Source organism: Numenius arquata, chromosome 11, assembly GCF_964106895.1.
Source record: "Numenius arquata chromosome 11, bNumArq3.hap1.1, whole genome shotgun sequence".
NCBI classification, from domain to species: domain Eukaryota; kingdom Metazoa; phylum Chordata; class Aves; order Charadriiformes; family Scolopacidae; genus Numenius; species Numenius arquata.
Window position 1 is genome coordinate 597,339 of NC_133586.1, and position 15,141 is coordinate 612,479.

Here is a 15,141-nt window from a genome sequence, read left to right on the forward strand (position 1 = left end):
GTGTGAGCACTTCAGAGCTGAGCTGCTCCTCTCAAAACCTCAGCCCGGGGCATTCTCCAGAGACAGAAAATATAATTAATGTTTGGAAGTTTCACACTTTATTCCCAGGTTCTGGGGCTGAAGAGGGGCTGCAGAGCCTCACGAGAGAGCCAAGCCCTGGCCCAGGTCTGCTTCTTTTTCAGTTGTTAATTTTTTCATTATTTTTAAAACTTGTGATCTTGTCGCAGCTGCGGTGAAGGGTGTTTGAGCTGCCCTCAGCTCCCGCTGCCCTGCCCTACCCAGGGCAGCCCCGGTGTGCTCAGAGGAGGGCTGCAGAGATGCCTGTTGGGGCCAGGACCAGCCCTTCGCTCGCTTGACTGGAGCAGAGGATTTCATCAGCTATTGCTGAGCAACGACTCCGAGATGACTGGTCTTGTGTATTTTGTGACCCACCTCGCGAGCCTTCAGACCGTTTCAATTAACCTCGCTCTTCAGAACGTTCACTTTTTCTCTCCTGAGCGTAACAAGCTGTAGCACGTATTGGTGGAGCGTAACCACATCGTTCTTCTCTGCCGCCCACGGTCTGTCCATCACAGAATGGTTTGGGTTGGAAGGGACCTTAAAGCCCCCCCAGTGCCACCCCCTGCCCTGGGCAGGGACACCTCCCACCAGACCAGGTTGCTCCAAGCCCCCTCCAACCTGGCCTTGAACCCCTCCAGGGATGGGGCAGCCACAGCTTCTCTGGGCAACCTGGGCCAGGCTCTCACCACCCTCACACCAAAGAAGTTCTTCCCCACATCTCAGCTCAATCTCCCCTCTTTCAGTGTCAAACCCTCCCCCCTCCTCCTAGGGCTCCCCTCCCTGATCCAGAGTCCCTCCCAGCTTTCCTGGAGCCCCTTTAGGGACTGGAAGGGGCTCGGGGGTCTCCCCGGAGCCTTCTCTTCTCCAGGCTGAACCCCCCCAACTGTCTCACGGCTTCGATCCCGCAGCCCTGGGGCACCAACACCGCACGGGCCCCGGGCTCTTGAAGCGATCACCGCAGCCCCGGGGCCCGGCGGGGCCGCCCCGCCAATGGCCGCCCTGGCGGGAAGGCGCCGTGGGCGGGAGCCGGCCCGGGCCGCCCCTCTCCGGAGCGGGAAGCGGCCGCTCCGCCCCCCGCACCCGGGCCCGTTATGGCGCTCTCTCAGGCCGCTACCTCGGAGCCCGAGGAGGCATCGCCGCGCACCCGGCAGCGGATGCAGGTCCGGGGCCGGCGGGGAGCGGGGGCCGCCGTGAGAGCTGCCGGCCCGGGGCGGCGCGGGCAGCGGGGAGAGATGGCGGGCGGAAGGGGCCGGGGCTGTGAGGAGCGGGGCGGGTCCGTGAGGAGAGGGGCTGGGGGAGCCGGGGCCGGGAGGAGAAGCGGCCGCAGGGGGCTGGGAGGAGATGGGAGGTCGAGGGAGCCGGCTCCGTGAAGAGAAGGTCTGGGGGAGCCGGGACTGTGGGGAGAAGGGTCCGGGAGGGACCCGGGGGCGCCCGGGGCTGCGGGGAGAAGGACCCGGGGGGGCCGGGGCTGGGAGGGGAGGGAGACCCAGGGGTCCTGGGGCTGGGAGGGGAAGGTCCGGGGGGTTCCGGGGCTGTGGGGACGGGGTGCCCCGGGCTGGGAGGAGCGGGGTCCGGGGGGGGTTCCGGGGCTGGGAGGAGCGGGGCGGGAAGGCGGGCGCCAGGCGGGGCCCGGCGGGCGCGGGAACGGCCCCGGCCGCCGGTCCGCGCCGCGCTCACCCCGCTCTCCCTCCCCAGGAGTCCACCCCGCCGGGCAGCGCCGCGCTGCGGGTCAGCCCGGGGCCGGGCGAGCGGCGGGCGGTGGCGGCGCGGCAGCTGCGGGTGCTGCTCCGGCCGCTGGCCGTGGCGGGCCGCCGCCTGCCCCAGAAGCGGCTGCTGGGCGCCGGCGGCGGGGCCGCGGAGGGCAGCGCCCCGGCCGGCAAGAGGCTGCGCCCGGAGCCCGGCCCGCCGAAGCCGGCCCCGGCCTCGCCCCCCCCGGGCAGCCCGGAGGGAAACGGCTGGGACGGCGCTTGGGATGCGGAGAGCGACGGGAGCGATGCGGGGCCGGAGGCTCCTGCGGTGAGTCCCGGCGCGGCCCCGCGGCCCTCGGGGGCTGTTGGCTCCGCGGCCGCGAAGAGGCGGGGGACGGACGGTGGTTTTGGGGTTCCCGGGGTGTCCGCGTATGATGTTTATATAAGCGAAGTTTGGAGGTGTCTCTCCTCTCTGCGCAGTGGTTCTTCCCGTTTCCCTTTGACCCCTCCGGCTGGCGTGTAAAACCTCCCTTTGCCCTTCGAATGTCTAAGGGCTGGAAGCACAGCGCTCCTCTTGTCAGCCTGAGTAGCTAAAACCCGGTAGCGAAAGCCTCGGTGTGTTCTTGTGCTGTCGATAACCACCTTCCAGACGTTTTTACAGGTGGATGCAGTCACAAGATAGGAAAGTTTTGTCAATGTTCATTCGTATTTAAATCATCGTTTCAACTTGTCAAGTCCAGCTGTTCCTCCACAGAAGATAAAAATGATCCAAGGCTGTATTGCCTTTATGTGCAGTCTTTGCTGTGTTGCTGAGGTTTTAAGTTGTTTATTGATTCACTTCACAGTTGTTTTCATTTTACTGAGATTTTGATGAACTGACCCTTTTTGTAGAATTAACGCTAGGAGTAAGTTTCATAATGCAAGCTAGGGCCTACGTGGACAAGTTTGGGTATTGATACGGGATCACCCCGGTTTGTTTGGCGTGGTTTTATTACAAGTCTGTCGAACCACCTCTAAATAATTTAGTCAATCAATTTAGAGACTCACTTCCCAGAAGCGTGGGACATCTTGTGTGCCATGTAACTGCACGATTAAGAGTAATTGGCTTTTCTTTTTGTAGGATGGACGCTCACAGTTATCAGCTTACGAAAGGAAAAGACTGAAGAACATTACAGAAAATGCTAAATTCTTTGCTGCTTTAAAGCTGCATGAGGTTTGTGCAGATTCTAAGTAGCTTCAAAATGGGCTTTCTCCAAGCGTGATGGTAATTGTGCTGTCGTCCCTCTCATCGTGAAACCCTTCCCTAGCAGTGACGTGTGTGAGGAGAGCCATGAAGTGTCCTGAGCCATCAGGACTGCCCTGACTGGCTAAAAAATGGGGGGTTTGTTTTGCCGGTTCCCTTTACCCAAAGAGGGGGAGGTCACTGGTTAAACTTGCACAAAGTGGAGAAAGCAGAACCGCACGGACGCGGTGTTCCCGACCGGCAGCACCCAGTGCGCGTGGTCCCCGCGCTGCCGACCCGGCAGGGCCCGGTGAGGTGACCCTGGGGTGAAATGCTCTCGTGAAGGTGCTTGTGTGAGCGTGGGACGTGCGCCGGCCTGCTCGCTTGTGTAACGCCTGCCCCCGCCCCTGCTCCGCGCCCGCCTTCCCGCCCGGGGCGTTGGGCTCTCCTGTTGGAGATGCAGCTGGTTATCTAAGGGCAGGGCACCGGGTGGTAGGGCTGGGGCTGTCGGGGGGGCTCGGCTCACCCCCCCTGCTGGAGGGCCCGCAGGGTGTGTGCTGCTGATCCCTTCCCCCTGTCCCGGCTAGTCACCAGAATTCTTTCCACCTTGGAGAAGTCTGGAAAGCTCAGGTCATAGGGTTTCAAGTGCTGTCACATGAGTAGATCCAAACCTCTGCCCTTCTTTCCATACTCTTTCATTCTATTACTTTTTTTTTTTAACTTTTTATTTCTAAAATCCATAATTCCTGGATTAGATTCTGCTTCTAATGCAGATTCTAAGTATTCTAAGGACTTTCCTGGCAGCAGGTAGTGAATTACCTCCGTGAGTGCCCGTGTGCTTGCGTGGTCGTTATACCTGGCTGCGAGACGTGTCCCGTGGGCAGTGAGGCTCTTGCCGCCGAGACTGAAATGGAGTGAAAATAACTCCGTTTCCTCCAGTCACTCTCGGAGAGGCCGGTGAAGATTAGGCTGGTACACGGAAGTGAAGCGGGCCCAACACAGCTCAGTGTTTAAAAATCCCTTTTTATTATTGTTATAAATAAGTGTAATATTGCGTATTGCAGCCTTTAGATAATTGTATTTTATACAGGTTGATCTTTTATGCTTGTTATATGTATTTTTAATCTTTTTCTCTTTAAGTCAGCTGCAAGACTTCAACAGATTGCAACTAAAAGACAATCGCATGTCACCAAAAGGTAAAATAACTTTATGTGAGATTTACGTCACCATTCCTTCATTGTATGTTTGCCCTTTTAGCGCTTCCCTCTGCACATACTTGATAGTGGGAAGAGGGAGAGCTAGCAAGGAGTCTCCCATAAAGCTAAACAGGAATAATTGATTATCTTAAGCTGTGTGACTTCAGGAATGGGTAACTCCTCTCGGTGGTGCCTCTCCTCTGTAGCCTTTGGAAAGAGAATGACAGTATTAATATCTTTTCCCTCAAATTACAGAATATGTTCTTTTTGTGAGATTCGTATTAAGGTATTTCAAGGCCATTTCTTTTTTCTGATGATATTTTTGCACGATGGCTAAAGAAAGAAATGTTAAATGATGAAAACAAATGATGGGGAAAGGCTTGGGAAAGAAAGGGGTTGGAGAACGAGGTGCAGGGGGTAGAGTCACCAATTAGTGTAGAGGAAAAGACGTTCGGCAGTGCCAGAACAGCGCCAGGCAGAGCAGGAGAACAAGCTTTGGTACAAACCAGAGTGAGATACGTGATGAAAGGAAGTGGGAAAAGATGACTAGATGAATGAATGGAAGGATGAATTATAAATAAGGAGGACCGGGGAGAAAAGTGACAGCGGCAGGATGTATTACAAGCGAAACAGAGATGCGGTACATACACGCGCACTGGGAAGTGCTGCTCCTGGTGATGGGCACCATCACTGCAGGCAAACGTAACGCCCGCCCTCCCGGAGCGGGTGGGAGCGAGCTGGGCTGGAGGGCTGGGACCCACACTGGAGTCTGCTGCTCAAACGCAGGGGGCTCATGTTATTCACCTGTGTCTGTAACTCTGAAACGTATTGATTGTTCTAGGGCTAAGCCTAAGAAGGCAGAAGATGAAACGGTGCGGCGAAGGTCTATGCGCTTGCAAAGAGTGGAGCCATCAGGAATTCCAGTGGCGGAGGTGGCAGCCCAGCCGGGAGCAGAGGAATATGTGAGTCGGGGAAGGGCTAGAGGAGGGGTGTGCGTGTGTGTGTGCGTGTTTATACACAGCTTTATAGAAACGCTGCTGACTGATAACACTTGTCAGTTGTTTATAATAAGCTGAGCTTGTTGTAAAGGCCTTTAGATGTTTGGGAAGGTGCGTTATACCCTGGCAGTAAGAAAAGGTAAATTCTTTCACCCGCAAGCCCCTCGAGTCGCAACCTCCCCCTGGCCTCTCCAAACGTTAGTCCACGTGCAGTGACTCGGGCTGATGAAATAGGGTGGTTTGGGATGATCAGAAGGGGCCTGAGGTAAAACATTACACATTTTTCAACAGCCCATAGATTTGAGCTGCTTTAAATTCAGAGTTTTATTACTCTTTTTTAATGTTATTTCACTGTAACTTTTGATCTAGTTTATTTTCCTTTGCAATATTTACTACCTCTTTGAAGCAGTTATATAGCAGTAAGTAAACATTCTATTGCTCTGAGAGATGGGACTTTAAATCTTCTGCAGTGGTGTAGAACGAAGCTAAATCTCTAGTGTAGTTCCTGAAGATGAGCTGTGCCGGGTGTCAGAGAGGAGAGGAAAAACCAGGGGGGAGCTGTTTGTCTTCCCTGTTGTGTTTAGTAAAGTTCTGTTTATCTTTTTAATAACATTTGATAGAAACTTTGTTGTTGTTATGTTTATTTCTGGTATTATCGTAGGTGTGTTCTCAGAATATCTGGTGTGTGGAAAGTAACAATTCGCCCTGTTTGTAGTTTTAGTTGATTTGAGTTACAGAAATTGCTCGTGTCTTTCCAGCCTCAGGTTCCTGCTGGACCGTTGCCCATGGTTCCGGAAGATGAGGTGGAGAACAGTAAATTGAGAGAGGAACTATTGACTACGTGGATGAGGATAAGCGAGGTATTACTCTGAGTTATTTTGGGGTAAAGTCATTTACCTTGGGTTCTAAGCAATCTAATTCTGATAAGTATTTCCTCTCTGTCTGTAGATGAAAGCTAAGGATCCCGAAGAGCACACAGAGCACACGTGTGACATAAAAAGGTAACCTGAAGACAGCAGCTAGAAACCGGGTGTGGGCTTGTTCTCCTCTCTTGAATAACTAAGGCGTTAACCATGCTCTGTAGGTACCAAGAGAGCCTGAACAGCATGGTGCTCAGCCAAGAGAACGTGAAAAAGGTGGTGAAGTATCGAGTGTGTTCGATGGCCATCCACCCTTCCGAAAGCCTCCTCTTTGTGGCAGCGGGGGACAAGACCGGGCAGATCGGGCTCTGGAACGTGGTGAGTTGTTGGGGTGTTGGGAGTGGGTGCTGGGGAGTTGTTGGGGTGCTCTGTTGGCTGCAGGGTGGGAGCAGGGGGCACGGCCTGGGGCGTTAGTTTGTCAGGCTCGCGGTTATATTTTAGGCTTTCCCCATTCTCACGGATAACACCAGGGTGCCTGTTAGGCTGAAGCTCAGCAGAACGGCTTGAAAGGTCTGTCTGGTCCTTGGCAAGGCCAGGTTTAATGGGAGGAAAGGTCGCACTGGTAATTTTGGGGGGCAGAGCAGAAGAAAATGGATCGCCAGCTGAAACAATATTATCAGTGAGGGTTAAAATTCCAAGTCACCGTTGAGAAATTGGGATTCTAATTCCAGTACCCTTGTAGCAGTACCACAGCTGGGTTTTGGAGAGTGAGGTGGCATGGATGCTGGAGTATTTGGTTTTTGAGTTTGTACAGATTTTGGGAAGCTGCAGGGAGTCGCTGTGTGTCCCAGGCAGCAGGGATGGAGTTGCTGTGCCAGTATATATACGCTGGCATGTATTTACTTACATTGTCTGAAAAATAGTGTAGCACTTGGTGTTTTGAAAACTTTTGAGGGCTTTGCAGATAAAGTGCACTTTAATTACAGCAGGAAATGGCAGCTCTTCCTAATTAGGAAACAGAATTCTGAAACAGAGTAAATTCTTAGTGCTCTTTTGAGCTAAATTGCTTGTATAGTGTGAGCGCAGTTCTCTCTCCCACGCAGAGGTGAAACCCCTTTTGCTCCGGTACAACGTTTGCCTGGGCCCCCAGGTGGGCTTGCGTCCTGCTACCTGTGCTGGCCACACATCAGGCACCCCGCTGCTGCCTCCTACGGTTCTCCAGGGCAGAGCGAGAATGTTGGGAAAACAGAGACTGCTTTGACAGCTGCAGCAATTAGCAGAAATGACTACAGTGATCAGCGTCTGTGTCCATTGAGTCTCAATTGTTTTCCAGAGCTGCAGGTCAGAAGAGGGGGCGCATGTCTTTGTCCCACACAGCTACTCGGTCACCTGCATGCAGTTTTCTCCCTGTAACCCTGCTCACCTGCTGTCCCTGAGCACGGAGTCCCTGCGCTGTGGGGACGTCACGAGGGCCATCTTCGATGAGGTGAGCGCTCCCCCGGCTCCAGGCGCCTCAGGAACCTCCTGGGGTCTGCTGCTGGGGGGTCTCGGTCTCCTTCTGCCTAGGCTGTTATTTGCTGGTTGGTTTGTTAACAAGAAAGTTCAAGACTCCATTTCCATAAGGACAGATGAAGTAACCTTTAATAAACATCATAAAAACGTGGAGATGCTTCTACTCAATAGAACGCAGTAACAGCTTGGGCACTCCCCATTGCCCTCCTGCAGAGGCAGTTGCAGTTATTGAATTTAAATTCATATCTTTGTACTTAAGCAATATGTGCATCTTTACAAAAGCAGGGCCTTCTAATGATGACAAACAAGAGCGATTTAAAGAACTAAATTTTACCAAAAAAAGCCCGCACCCAAATAAACCCTGTAAAACAACATAAAGCATGAGCTGACTTTGCTTTTCTCAGGCTTGAAGTGAGCAAAATGCTGTGCGTGTCTCCCGGTGAGCCAGGCAGCTACTGAGGAGCTTCACGGGGCTCGCTTTGCTTATCTTTTGACAGACAGATCTGCACTGATCAGCTCTCCCACGCTGGAAAACAGAACAAGCTACAACACTATAAAGCGCTTTTTCCCCAACCCTTACAAGCACCGTAACTCTGGCGGGGGTGTGGGCAGCATCTGCCGTTGGTCGCTCAGGAATAACTCAGTGTATTGTGTTGAGCAGTTTCGGTTACATTGGACCTTTCCTATTCCCAGATATGCAGAAGTGAAGATTTGTCTTCCTTTGACTTCTTGGAAGATAACGCCTGCAGTGCCATAGTAGGGTACTGGCATGGCGGCGTTGCTGTTGTGGACAGACGCACCCCGGGAACGTCTTCGGAGCTTTCTGTGGACATCGGCTTCAAAAGAACCAGGACGGTCCACGTTCACCCCGTGAATAAACAGTATTTCATGGCTGCTGGCTCAGTGTAGGTAGCTCAAACCCAGCTGCAGTTTCTGAGTGTTCTCAGGGTTGTCTCCAGGCCGATGGCTGAAACCAGCTGTGAATTTTGCAGCTGGAGCAGGAGCAGCCCCCGATGAGGCTGTTTGTCAGCCCCAGTTACAGCCAAAGCTTTCCTCCTCTATTTAGAAAACAGGTTTTTTGTTCTTAGCGGGATTTGAAGTGTGATACGCTTTTGACTTTCGCTTTTGGTAGTGGGTACAAAATGGTCTTATGACAGATGACAGTGTAGAGGTGGAGGGGCTTTATTGTTGGTTTGGGCTGGTTCTGGGGCTTTCGGAATCCCGTGGAGCCTCTGGCCGTTGCAGTGAATGTGTGCTGCTGAGGGCAGCTTCTAAACGCAGCTCACGTAAAACCTGCCATGTCTCGAGCGTGTTTTGGTGAACAGAACATACGAATATTAGTTATTTACCTGTCACCTCCTGAAGTGCTGGGTGTGCTGTGTTGCAGGGATGTTTGCATTTACGATGTTCGGTACCTGAAGTCCAGCGGGAACAGCCCTGTGAGCTCTCTTAAGGGACACACCAAAAGCGTCGCTTCCGCCTATTTCTCACCGGTGACAGGGAGCAGAGTGGTGACGGTGTGCGCTGATGACAAACTCAGGTAAGGCGAGGGGGGAATCATCTTTGTGGAAAATATCAGCTGGTGGGGGTTTTATTAATATTTCTTGTTTGCATGGTCCATCATTGAGAGCTTCCTGTCTTTATCGCTTCTTCTAAAAGTGATACTTACTTGCATTGCGTGATATTTTGAGTGGTTTTTCCTAATTCTCATTTTCCTGAAGAATATTTAACAGTGAACAGTAAAACATACAGGTGCTGTTGGCCTTTAAAACAAACAAATGAACAAAAAAAAAACCCCCAAACAACAAACCCCAAACCAACCAGTCAAAAACCCGGCTGGTGAATACGAAATGCTTAGAAACTGGATTTATTTTTAGCTGCTGGTAGTTAGGAGTGTGACAGTATCAGCTCTTTTGTAACTAGCTCCTATTTATTAATTCAAACTGCTGTGAGCTGTGTTAGAGATGTAGTTTTTCTCTCTACTGGGTAGTTTTGTGCCCATACTTCAGACAACCTATTGATGGAAGTACCCTACTGCAGCTGCGTATACACCACGTAGACGTTCCAGAGTCCCAAATTGTGCCAAAGAAGAGCAGGTATAAAACGTGGTGCCCAGCTCAGGCCAGGGTGAAAATCCAGCCTCTGCTCCACAGGCTGTGAGGGCTTTTAAAAGCTGGAGTAACTGCACGGATTCTGGAAAGAACCCCACTATGGTGTGGTTGTAATGGCATTCCCTTTTTTGTCTGGAAACTTGATTTTCTTTCTTCCCCCTCCACGTACCCAGGACAGAGATCTTCCGCGTGCGGTGCTGTAAAGCTTGCTTTCCTGTGATTTAGCTACTGTAGATAATTGAAGGTCTGTTCTAGTCGGCTTTGTTATGAAAATTGTAAATCCTTGGCACTAACAGAGCAAGTGTCGGAGTAGGAACTGGCTACGAGTAAATCAGAATATTTCTGCTCGACAGAAAGGAGAAACAGATACAGGATCATTCATTTGCTGCCTCCTCCAAAGAAAAAAAGCAGCTTTTAACCCAGCAGCTCTTGAACTTTTTGCTCTACGGTTTTTGAGATCCTAAAAGTTTCTTGGGGGAGAAGGAGAGCCTGGGAGAGCTGTGATGGTTTGTGTTGGCCCAGCCGACGCCTGGGAGGGAGTCTTGGCCCTGGGGCTGTAGGTGGTGGGATTTCACCACGGGTGAGTGTCCTCTTCTCTTGTGTTCTTCCTCCAGCAGCCCGTGTGTGCAGTGATGGAACGGAGAGGACACTGGGTGGGGGGAGCCTCTCCTCTGTCCCAGCGAGTCCTTCTTGTGCTGGTCTTAGAAATCACAGAATGGTTGGGGTTGGAAGGGACCTTAAAGCCCCCCCAGTGCCACCCCCTGCCCTGGGCAGGGACACCTCCCACCAGACCAGGTTGCTCCAAGCCCCCTCCAACCTGGCCTTGAACCCCTCCAGGGATGGGGCAGCCACAGCTTCTCTGGGCAACCTGGGCCAGGGTCTCACCACCCTCACAGCAGAGAATTTCTTCCCCAGATCTCATCTCAATCTCCCCTCTTTCAGGGTAAAACTGTTACCCCTCATAAAAGGGCCTTCAGAAAGGATGACCTTCAATTCTAGCTAAGAGCAAATCCAATTAAAAAAGCAAATTTAACAATGGCAGTTGGGATGTTGGTGCTTGGGGGCTGATGTCTGAGCCCTTCGTTACCACTGGCCGGTGCTGACCTGCGGGAGGGGTGTTGGGAGGAGAGAGCTGCCGTGTTTAACACACGCTGTTCTGTGTTCCAGGATCTATGACACCTCCTCTTTGTCACCGACGGTCACAGCTCTCAGCACCATCAGGTGAGTGGAGGCGTCGGGGGTGAGGACAGCCCTGGCTGTGGCCGTTTCCCTGGTGGGTGCCGTGGTCCCCAACAGCCCCGGGGTGACGGCACCTGCAGGAGCCGGAGCAGCCCCAGCGCCCTCCAACCTGGGAATTCACCCTCGTCCCCACAGATGCCTTTTGTCCACGCAGCACGGCTGGGGCACGGCCACTGCGAGCCCTCAGGGGAGCTGTAACGGCCTCTGAACAGAAAAGCGCGTGGTTTGGGGAGAAATCTCAACGCTTGTAGAACCCCCTTGTGCTCCAGAGGGCGAGTCGCTGCCGGGGTTGTTTGCTGAGGGGCTGGAACTTGGAAATTCTTAGTTTGCGATTTATTGACAGGCTTGATGTGCGTTTGTCCTGTTTTTACTGATGTGTGCAACCTTGAAGCGTAACTGCTTTGATCAATAATCACATCAAAGTACCCTCCGCTTTGTCCTCTTGCTCCCTTTCCTTCTCCCATCCCAGCCTGGTGGTCACCGGGTGGGTGTGAGCAGTGGGACCTGCCCGGCTTGGGAACGCCGGTGGTTTAGGAGGCGAGGAATGGGTTTAAGCAACTGTGACATAAATGATGATACTTAAAAATCCTGGCTGCAAGAAGAGGAACGTTCATCTCTTTGTTTTCTTCCCCCCCGGCCTTTGTTTCCCCAAAGACACAACAACAACACGGGGCGCTGGCTGACGCGGTTCCAGGCGGTCTGGGACCCCAGGCGGGAGGACTGCTTCGTGGTGGGCAGCCTGGCGCGGCCCCGCCAGGTCGAGGTCTTCCAGGACACGGGGAAGCTCCTGCACTCCTTCTCTAACCCCGACTGCCTCAGCTCCGTCTGCTCCATCAACGGGTTCCATCCCAGTAAGAACATCCTGGTGGGCGGCAACTCCAGCGGCCGCCTTCATGTGTTCAAAGAAGAATAAAAGTGGCTCAGATATATAATTTTTTTTTTTCCTTTTTGCATTAAGTTTGTTGAATCCCTACGACGCTGTTTCTAAGCGAACTGTATTTTCTCAGGACAAGAGTATATTTTAAAAGCTTTAAAATAAATCTTCTAAACTACCTTTGGCATTCTCTTCTTTGATTTTTAAAAAAAAAAAATAATAAAAAGTTAATCCTGCTTTGACAGTTTGTACCAAAATAGAAATATTTCCCCAATACTGAAGTCTTTTTTCAAAACAAGAAGGTACTTGCTGCGGGTGTGAAGCGCCAATTAATCATTTCCATTAGGGAATGTGGGGCGCTTGCTCTCTGCCCCCCTGTGCGGGGTTCTGGGGTTCCCACCGAGGGTTCTGGGGTTCCTACCATCTCTTTGGGGAGCGGGCACTCGAGGTCTGTGTCCTCAGCAAAACGTGTCCCCTGAGTGAGGTCTCTGAGGTCTGATTAAACCCCTCCTGGGGGCAGAAGGACGGTCTGGGGCTGGGGGGGCTGGTGCCCCTGGGCCCAGTTTCCAGGGAAGCCCCGTGGGTCTGAGCAGAACTTGGGGAGTTTTTGGGGTGCAGGTGGCACAGGCTGCACGGGGGGGCCCGCAGTCCTGGGGCTCATTGGCCACAGCACCCACAAGCCCCCCCTCCCCCGAGGGGGGCCAGGAGGGACCCCACTGGGACAGCGTTTCACTTAAGTGACGAATTGGTGCTGACACGGTAAATCCTGAACAAAGCCCAGACCAGCTCTGGCGATCGTGGTATTTAAATATTTATTTAAATTTAAAAATACTTTTCATGGCACCAATGATTTTTATGCTAACTAAGATATTGAATATGTAGAAAAAGGTACATTTTGAAGGAAAAATGTAACTTACAGTATTTGGCACATGAAAGGTTAATTTCTAGATTTTTTTTTTTTTTTTTATGAAAACTAAGAAATTCACATTTTCAGGTATTTTACCGTCTACTGCGGAAAGATGCAGTACGCTAGTATGAGAGTTATTTCTTTTTCTGATAGAAGAACCTATGGAAACAACAGTTTAATATAAAGACAGGTAAAACTAAGGGGTGGTGAAACACAAGACGCGATGTGGAACCAACAGGAGAAACAGACAATGGGGAAAAAAAAATAAAAAATATTATAAATCGCCAGTTGTGGTGGTTTTGCAGTAAAAGGGGTGAAACCTGCGGAGGTGACACTCGGGCTGGTGGGAATCGCACGGCGAGAGAAAGCTGAAGGTCTCGGGGGGGGGGGGGGAAACAGGGGACTGCGCTGCGGGTGGAAGGGGGTGTCTGGGCTGTTGGGACATCAGCAGTGACGGGGTGGGGTTGGGGACACACACACACACACACACACACGTGCTGCGTCTTTAACCCGGGTCGAGAAACGTCAGGTTGGGGACTACCACGCACTGCATAGAGACACCAGTAACTACGGGCTGAGGTAGGAACACTACGCTAAGAGTTAATTTTGCTGCGTTGCATAAAACGGGATCTCACATGAAAAAAAACGAAGCCGTCCTCCGTCTCCTGGCAGCGCCCGAAGCGTCTCCTGACATCCCCCCCTCACTCCCCCCCCCCGCCCCGAGCAGGGGGCTCCACGCCAAGCCCCCACGGCCCTGCTGCCACCTCCTCAGCGGCGAGACACGAGGGCTGGGGGCTTTATCGCCCCCCACCCGGCAGCGACCGGGGGCTCTCTCGTTGTGGGGCCAAAGGAGCCACGTCTGGCCGAGGTGTCGCGGCGTGGGATCCCCCAGCCTCACCGTGGGGCTCCTTGGCCGGGCACCGACCCGGGCAGCGGCGCTGGCACCCGCCGGGAGATGGACGGGGGATGCTCGGAGACAACAACACAAAAATCAGGCTTTTCATTTGTGGGTTTGTGGTGTTTTTTTTTTCTTTAAAACTGCAGTTATGGCCCCAGCTTACGTAAAATCTCTCCCTGAGATGAAATAAAACTCGCTCACCTGTTCTCACCTTTTTTGTTTGTGTGTTTTGTTTTTGTTTTTTTTTTTTTTTGTTAAGTATGTCCAACTTCTCAAACAAAAACTTAACAGAACTGGCTTTTATTGCTCCCTGTGGAAATAAACTGCTGCTTCCCAGGTAACTGAAGGTCCCGGTGGTTACGTCACAAGTGTGATGAGTTGCTTTTATTGATTTTTGCTTAACAACAAATACGTCTAATGGCTGTCCATTGGCTTGTTCAGTGTCACCTCCGCTCCTGCAGTTCTGGCCTTTTTTAGCTTCAGAAAAGTCAAAAATTATAACTCCTTTCTCTAGCCCCGAACCAGCGCCGGGTTAATCTGCTGTGAGGCTTCCAGGCTACAAACGCGCTTCCTCCTGAACCATTTCCTCAGCGACACCCGCTTGGTTCAGCGAGGTCACTGACCGCTGTCACCGAGACGAAAAGTAAAAAAAGACTTGATTAGATTCCATAATAAAATAGCATTTTGTTGTTAAAATAGACCTTGAAACAGTCTTTTTTTTTTTTTTCCTTTTTCTTTTTTTTTTCTTTTCTTTTTTTTTTTGTACAAAACAGGTACAACTTCCGGAGGCTAGAGGTCTTCCTAATAAATCCGACACGGTCACTGCTGGCTACGCGCCCGGGATTGGCTGGGGGGTGCCCGGTGAGCTCTGCTCTCCCTGCCGCGGGGAGCACCGCCCCAGCCAGGCTCAGAAGCCGTGGGGAGAGGCCAAATCTGTGGGTCCAGGGCTGCCCTTCTCTGGGCGATGCTGTGCTGTGGGGCCAGGGCTACCCTTGGCTGGGTGATGTTGCGGTGCAGGGCGAGGGCTGCCCTTCACCAGGCGATGCTGTGGTTGCAGGGCAAGGGTTCCCTTCACTGGTCAATGCGGTGGCGTGGGGCGAGGGCTGCCCTTCTCTGGGTGATGCTGCGGTGCAGGGTGAAGGCTCCCTTAACGGGGTGATGCTGCGGCGTGGAGCGAAGGCTGCCCTTGGCCGGGCGATGCTGTAGCATGGGACGAGGGTTGCCCTTCACCAGGTGATGCTGTGGCATAGGGCGAGGGCTGCCCTTGGCTGGGTGATGCTGTGGCGTGGGGTGAAGGCTCCCTTCACGGGGTGATGCTGTAGCATGGAACGAGGGCTGCCCTTTTCTGGGTGATGCTGCAGTGCAGAGTGAAGGCTCCCTTCACGGGGTGATGCTGTAGCATGGGACGAGGGCTGCCCTTCTCTGGTCGATGCTGCAGTGTGGGGCGAGGGCTGCCCTTCCCCGGGCGATGCTCCCCCGCCGCGCATCCCGCATAGGAGACCCCGGGCGGCAGGGAAGGGGTTCTGCGAAGCGGTGCTCGGGCGGCGGCGATGTGCACAGTGGCGGATTTCATAAC

The 15,141-nt window shown here is 52.7% G+C and overlaps 1 protein-coding gene across 1 annotated transcript; it reads left to right on the forward strand.

The window, feature by feature from the left end:
* The first annotated feature begins 1,151 nt into the window (after window positions 1-1,151).
* On the forward strand, window positions 1,152-13,243 carry WDR76 (WD repeat domain 76). Its single transcript, XM_074155431.1, has 13 exons — window positions 1,152-1,220; window positions 1,756-2,076; window positions 2,869-2,961; window positions 4,111-4,166; window positions 4,999-5,128; window positions 5,923-6,024; window positions 6,113-6,165; window positions 6,249-6,402; window positions 7,358-7,510; window positions 8,230-8,441; window positions 8,924-9,076; window positions 10,815-10,868; window positions 11,541-13,243. The coding sequence occupies exons 1-13, from the start codon at window positions 1,152-1,154 to the stop codon at window positions 11,797-11,799; spliced, it is 1,809 nt and encodes a 602-aa protein (XP_074011532.1). The 3' UTR covers window positions 11,800-13,243.
* The last annotated feature ends 1,898 nt before the right edge of the window (window positions 13,244-15,141 follow it).